Source organism: Microchirus variegatus (assembly GCF_963457635.1).
Source record: "Microchirus variegatus genome assembly, chromosome: 10".
NCBI classification, from domain to species: Eukaryota; Metazoa; Chordata; class Actinopteri; order Pleuronectiformes; family Soleidae; genus Microchirus; species Microchirus variegatus.
Window position 1 is genome coordinate 15,807,522 of NC_139811.1, and position 7,528 is coordinate 15,815,049.

Consider the following 7,528-nt stretch of genomic DNA (forward strand, 5'->3'; position numbering starts at 1 on the left):
AATAATCCTGCCACCTAGTGGATTTATTTGGCTGTGTAGCATGTTTTCTCAGACGTGCACAAAAATGACGCGGCCTTTTCTTCTTCTTTTTTCTTGTTACTTGCAGTAAAGAGAGCAGAATGAACGGGCAGTACCAACAGACGGTCGATGTTTTAAACAACGACAATAAGTGAGTACCTACTACCGACACCACACGATAGAGCTCTGTCAACTCCAGTGCAGCAGCACATAATCACGACCAGGGACATCTGGCCGTGACTTTCCCAAAATTAAACCAATTTGGATCCTATTAAAAGCTGTTTACTGTTCTCCATGCAGTGGCTTTAATCTCATTTTCTGACATGTGTAACGAATTTATGGGACTATGGAAAATATCGTGAAAGACTAACAGTGTTGAGATGATTTTTCCATTTTTCTCTCTTTTTTTATTTTTAGGTATTCCTTGTTTGCAGTGGTCAACCACCAAGGCACATTAGAGAGTGGCCACTACACCAGCTTCATCCGCCAGCACAAAGACCAGTGGTTCAAATGTGATGATGCTATAATCACCAAGGCCAGCATTAAGGATGTACTTGACAGTGAAGGGTAAGAACGGCAAGAGGCTTTAGCAAAACTGCTTGAAAATAATGTGACTCCTGATGCTACTTTCCCCCCCCCCCCCTCTTCCTTTTAGGTATCTCTTATTCTACCACAAACAGTTCCTCGAGTACGAGTAGTCTTTGTGACCACTGACCCGTGAAGAACCACTGCTTCTGATGAGAGAGCCAAGGGACTGGGGACAGGAACGAAATACAAACACAAACCTACCTGAAACTCTTTAACTACCAGTCTGCTCCTTCCGGCTTCGGAAGGACAAACATAATAATGATAATACAAAAAAAAAAAAAGACGTGTGAAATCATGCAACCTTTCAAAAAAAAACCAACAACAACAAAAAAAACAAGCACTGAGCTACTTCTTGGCATCTACTTGACAAAACTGAATGAAGAGGGGAGGAGGAGGAAGAAGTCGTCAGCTCCAAGCTTAGACAGAGGGGAGAGGCCCCACACCCGCACTCTCTCTCCCTCTTCCCATCCTGCTGCTGGGGAAAACTCTGAGCTTGACTGACCACCATGTTGATTGGGCACATCGGGATTTTTCTTAACAGTATTCTGACCCCACACACCCTACACCCCCCCCCCCCTAAATCACACATACAACTCACAGCCTCCATTTTCTCTCCCATGGTGCTCTCGTTTCAACTGACCAAGCATTTAACTTAAATGTCACAATGGAAGACATGTTGTCATATGCACTTGGGACTGAACTAAGCGACGGAAGAAAAATATATATATATAAAAAAAAAACAACAACATAAAATCAACGTATTATGAACTTTGCAAGGACGTTTTAAAGGTCTGGTTATGATTCTTACCATTTGTGAATTTAGTTATGACATACTGTATGAATCTAGTATACATCTATTTTTAAGAGCAAAGAAATCATGGGAGAGCATGGAGATGCTGCTTTTGCCAGTTGCTGGGGAAGCGCTGCCATGGAAACTAACAAATTTGGACCTGTGTGTGCTCATGTTCCATTATTTACTGTGTCGATTGTTTTATTTTTAAGTCTGGTTGAGGGCAGGGAATATCTATTTTTTTAGCAACTCATTGAATTTTGAGATTTTGTTTACTGTTCTTTTCACTGTCTTTTTTTTTTTTTTTTTTTTTCTCTCAGTACAGTCATATGTCCCTTGCTGTCCTGGTACTGGAAATGTTTTTGGACGTGTTATACTCATTCTTGTGGAATTGTTGGTATAATGATGGTGACGATGATTAAATGGGCCCCTCTTTGCTGTTTATAAACTGTACGTTGAATGTGAGCTTTGGGTTTCATATGGCATTCTGAAGAGAAGACGGGCATACATGCGAGGGCGTTGACTCCAGACGTGGTCCCATATTGCGCCAGAATGCTGTGCTCTCTTGTCATTTAGCACCTTGAATGCTCTGTGCAACAGAAGCCCATTTAACAACACTGCATGCGACTGAGCTTTTCATGAACATGTGAAGAATTGCCCTCAGTAATGCCCCTGAGGCCCGTCGCCCATCGAGATATTTGCTCTGTCATTTGTGGTTGGGAAGGCAAGCATATGAGTTTATATAGGGTAAAACACATTGCACGTATATATGGGCACTGTGCTACCACAGCGTGGCTCTGAATCCATCAGTGTTAATCTTCTCCATGGCAACTGTGTGGCTGGTGTAGACCGGTGTGGTTTGTGGTGTGTCTTGCCTCTGCAGTGCAGTAAACCCAGTGCTCTATTCAATCAGTATGCTGTCAAGTCAGACTTTAGATAATGCACATGAACATCAGGGTGTTGTGGTATGTTTTGTTTGAATATCACTGATTGTGTATGTATTAAAAAAAAAAGAAAGAAGAAAAATGCAGAATTTAAAAAATAAAAAAATAATAATAAAAAAAATTCACTCATGTATAAGATGAGGGCCCTAACCTATCACAAAATAATGCCACATACGAACCACAAACCCTGGTTTAGCTGCTCTGTTGAATTGAAAACAAACATGCATATCCTTTTGTCTGCTGCAGAACCTCACCGAGAGGACAACAGTGGGTTTATGAACAGTGATATCAATGACTTGTGAAATGGTCACACTACTGTTTGTGATGTATCGAGGAGCAGTCAACACCACCCAAGGACATTCAGGGACGCAGCTGAAACGAAAAGGAAGAGGAGACCTTCATTATCCGTTTCAGTGATTAAACTCAGAACAAAACTGGAACGTGTATGTGCTTGTTTTTTTTTGTCGTTCTTTAGCATTTCCCTTTCTGACTTGAGGAGGACAGTGTGATTGTGCCATTTAATGCTGTCTTTTTGTGATCACAGGGAGAACACCAAGGACTTATCAGAAAGTAAAATAGAAACACTCAACATACTGAAAAGCACAACTTTCTGCACTGAGTACAATCTGTTTATCTATGAGGTTATGGCGCCACTTTGTGGTCAAACCAAGAAGCACAACAACCTGGGAATAAACTCAGTGCAATCTCAGGATGTAAACATTTCAGACTAGGAAGAAATATATTTATTTTTCTACTAGATAGTTGTCATATTAAAACATTTGAATACACTTTAAGTGTTTATTTCCAAAGCTGTTATTAATATAACTGCAAAATATTATGTACTGTTTCTACATAATGATAAACTTGTACATTTGTGATAAGTTGTATTTCTTTTTGGAAATAACTGACATGGAAAACCATAATGTATAGACAGTTCATTAAAAATAATGAACTTTTAGTATAGATTTTGAGTTAAATGCATATAATAGTGCACCAAATGTTTTGTTTTTTGTTGCTGTATTTTTCATTTATTCATTATTAGTACATCTATACACAAACGCTGCTCCATCAAAGCTGGTGTTCATGTTGTTTAACAAAACAGAAGCATACATTATGCAAGCTTTCCACAGTAACAGTAATCAGAACGACGAATAGCTTTTTGGCAGCAAGTAATAAAAACACACACACACACTGAATGACTACAGTAATAGAAATGGGAAAATCTGCATGGTTGTCTTCAAAATGCACTTCAGTACGGAAAAGAAACATTCACACGAGTTTGTGGAAGTTGTTATTACACTTTTAAAATGCCTGGAAAAAAGATTTACAACTTGACCTATTGTGCAACCTCATTATCTGACGGCAAACAATGACACTGCCCGTTTTCTGTAATGTCTAATCATTTACCACGTACAGTACAATGTTCAGTTTGCTCTGACTTGATGTTTTTTTTTTTACCAGCAAACACAATTTATTCTGATTTAATGTAACTGAAGTGTTGGGTTTCAGATTTTGCACACACACACACACACACACACACACACACACACACACACACACACACACACACACACACACACACTCCCCCAGTCATCTGAGCAATGTCTACATTCATAATTCATGTCCAGAGTATTCTCTCTATTTTTTATTATTATGCTAATGAGTGTAACCACAGCCGCGACACTCACTGTTGCTATGGAAATGTGGGACACTAGAGTGTTTCATGTCTTTCAGTGGTAATAAGATGTTACAGAGCAAATTCAACAGTGCTGTGGAGACAGATACTGGATATGGAATTAGATTAGTCATGACTGGGGGCCATTGTGTGTGTGTGTGTGTGTGTGTGTGTGTGTGTGTGTAAATCATGCATGAGCAGATTATATGTGTGTATTCAGTGGTTTGGATGTGTTCAATATGTTTTAATATCAATCGTATGCATATTTTCTTGTTTGTTTGTTTGTTTTTTAACCTCAGACAGTGGCTGTGTTCATCACTCACGGAGGGGAAAGGTTTAATAACTCATACAACATCGTAATCTGTCCACAGCAGGACACGGTTGAGTCACAGGAGTGCAGGATGAATGACGTTGGACTCCTGGTGGAGCAGCACAGCGATAATAACGCTGATAATGGTGATAAAGGAACACCAGAGCCTTTTTTTTTTTCAGGGTAAGTGTTCTAGCCCTTCACAATTTCACATCTCCCAGATACCCGGAACGTCAGACACCGCACTCCAAATGCAGTCTCAAAAATGCCACAGATGACTAGATTACTACTAAGTGTGGAGCAGTGGCTCTCTTTCGGAAACAGCCTGCTGCCAATGTGGCCAAAATGGATGGATGTTTTCTGTAATTGAGTGCAGTGAATATTGCCAAACTGCAAAAAAAATATGCTTAAGTGGAAAACTCTCATCCATTGCTTTACTGGGATACTGTGAACAGGATGTATGTTTTCAAATTACATGGAAAAGAGAAGGCTGAGCTCCTACTGAGCATTGTAAGCTAAATAATTTAGAATATCATGTGGTAGCAGTGTTGATCAAAAGCAATTACTGCAACAAACTAAATAAATGATAGAAGAATTATAACATGATACACACACACAGTGAATAAGCCATGATAAAGAACAGTCTTCAACATGTCATATAATATATTACTATACAACATTCTGTACATCTTAGCAGCACTACGGTTAAAGGCCCGCTTGATTTATTGAGCGCATTACCGTTAACTTAATATAACCTAAATTATGTACATAGAAACAAACGTATTAAGGAAATGACACAGCACTAAACATCTGAAAACTGACCTGACATTTATAACCACATGTATATTTGATACAGTTCTGTGATAACAAGTAAAACTGCTCACATAAGTTCAATGACACAAAATACTTAATCTTTACAGTTATCTACAGTCATCACACTCCAAAGAAAAGAACGGGTAGAAGAGAAACAAATGATACCTTTTAGAGTTCCATTAGAAGTGTATTATTTTTTACACAACACACACACACACCAAAAAAAACCAAGAATCTTGGCACAAGCCGACTGCTGTAAACATCTCCTTAAGGAAATTCACACCACCCAGGGTATCATTTACATTTACCTCAGTCCCAAATAAGCAATACACTGTTTGATTCACAACACAGAGCAAACATTTGTATGCATTTTTGATGGAATTTGAGTACACTCTTAGAAATAAGGGTTCCAAAACGGTCCTTCTGCAAGGGCTGAGGTTCTACCTGGAACCATTTGCTTCTGAAAAACCCTTTCATGAAGAAAGGGGTTTTCAATGGTTCTTGGTACCACTAAGGGTTCCAGTAAGAACCATTTTGATCCAGAGAACCCTTTAAAACCCCTTTCCTGAATAAAGGGTTATAAAAGGGTTCTTGGTGGAACCCTCCAAAAGGGTTCCAGGTGGAACCTTTATAAAAAAAGGTTATACCTGGATCCAAAAATGGTTCTCCTATGAGGACAAGCCCAATAACCTTATATGGTCCTACTTAGCACTTTTATTTCTAAGAGTGTACAGTCTGGGAAACCCTAACCCAACAATGTGCCAAAAGTAGAGAATCAGTCATGTGGGACCAGCGTTTGGTTTTTATACTTCTCTTAGTGCTTTGCCTGCTTTAATAAGCTCCACTTTGAGTAGAGAGATTCCTAAAATCTGGATGCAGAAGTTCTATCATCGTCTTCTCAGATGCTGGTCTGCAGGTCGCCATTCAGCAGAGTACTTTGCGTCTCCGTGGGGTCGTTCATCATGCGAGATTTATCCTGTCGGCTGTCGCTGCGCTCCACCTCATCCAGCCCTCCCACCTTCTTAAGGCAGAGAACATTCTGGAAACTCTTCTTGAAGTTCTCTGACAGGAACGCGTAGAGGATGGGGTTAGCGCAGCTGTTGGCGTATCCCAACACCACCACAAAAGCGAAAGTGCTCCTCAGGATGGGAGTGGTGCTGATGCTGCCCGTCACCGACGTGACGTTGAAGATGTAGAACGGCAGCCAGCAGAAGACGAACACCGCCACCACGATGGACACCATCCGAGTCACCTTCCTCTCCGAGCGCTTCCTCTTGGAGGAGCCCACGCGGATTCCTGAGGACTTCACCTTGAAGATGATGAACAAGTAGCAAAGGCAGATGACCATGAGGGGCAGGAAGAAGCCCAGGAAGAAGGTGTAGAACATGAACGCCGTGTAGTACGCTTCCTGAGGCTCGGGCCACACAATGGTGCAGAAGCAGCCGTCGTGCTTTGTGATGATGCCACTGTAGATAACGATGGGCAGGTTGACCATCAGTGACACCCCCCACACTGCTACGTTGATGGTTTTGGCCATGCGAGGTTTGCGCCACTTGGTGGACCTAATTGGATGCACCACAGCCAGGTAGCGGTCGATGCTCATGACCATCAGGCAGAAGATGGAGGTGAACTGGTTGAGCGAGTCGACGGTCATCACCACCCTGCAGAGCACGGGACCAAAGGGCCAGTGAACCATCGCTAACTGGATGGCGATGAACGGCAGGCCCAGCATGAAGAGCACGTCGGCCACAGCCAGGTTGAGGATGTAGATGTTGGTGACCGTCTTCATCTTGGCGTAGCGCAGGATGACGTAGATGACGAGCGCGTTTCCGCAGAGCCCCATGGTGCACACCATGAAGTACATGCAGGTGATGACCACCGTGCTGATTCGGTTGAAGCTGTGGTCTGTGTAGTTCCCGCGGAGGTCGGACTCGTTCGCCTGCATGAAGCTGTCATACATGAGATGGTCGGACAGGTTTGGAGGGGACGACGCAAAGATCCAGGTGTCCATGATGCCTCAGTCTCTCTCTCTCAGCTTATGGCATTCCACCTGCAAAAACCAAGACCTAATGTATGTCAGTAACAATATGAAATAAGTTGAAACACCATCTCTGTAATGTCACAAAACAATACAGTCAAGCCTTTCTTTTCAGTGTTTTTAGGTATTACATACATGCTTTTTAAAAACTCAACAGTATGGTCAGGTTCTATAGATTTCACATTCTGAACAGAACTGTTTAAATAGTATGTGCAAATAAAGCCACAATGGGATCGAAAGCAGCAGTTTCCACTCGAGGCTATGTGTGTGTATTTGGGCAGCCACTGCTATCAGGGGAAATCACTCTGCACTCCCTACAGTCATAAGCTTCCTCAGGGGAAATGACTGGTTT

General features: G+C 41.7%; 2 protein-coding genes across 3 annotated transcripts in view; one reads left to right on the plus strand and one right to left on the minus strand.

The window, feature by feature from the left end:
• LOC310933205 (ubiquitin carboxyl-terminal hydrolase 22) overlaps positions 1 to 716 on the plus strand; it is a gene marked incomplete at both ends in the record, with an annotated part of 23,126 nt that extends 22,410 nt beyond the window's left edge. For both annotated transcript variants that reach the window (XM_083896637.1, XM_083896638.1), the window contains 3 exons: positions 107 to 169; positions 436 to 585; positions 674 to 716. In XM_083896637.1, the coding sequence (XP_083752763.1) occupies positions 107 to 169; positions 436 to 585; positions 674 to 716 (256 nt within the window). The remainder of the gene's footprint in view (positions 1 to 106; positions 170 to 435; positions 586 to 673) is intronic.
• A 5,320-nt stretch (positions 717 to 6,036) lies between these two features.
• LOC310933323 (somatostatin receptor type 2-like) lies at positions 6,037 to 7,149 on the minus strand (the record flags this gene model as incomplete). The annotated part of the gene is made up of 1 exon (XM_083896788.1): positions 6,037 to 7,149. The coding sequence occupies one exon, from the start codon at positions 7,147 to 7,149 to the stop codon at positions 6,037 to 6,039; it is 1,113 nt and encodes a 370-aa protein (XP_083752914.1).
• Positions 7,150 to 7,528: the final 379 nt, after the last annotated feature.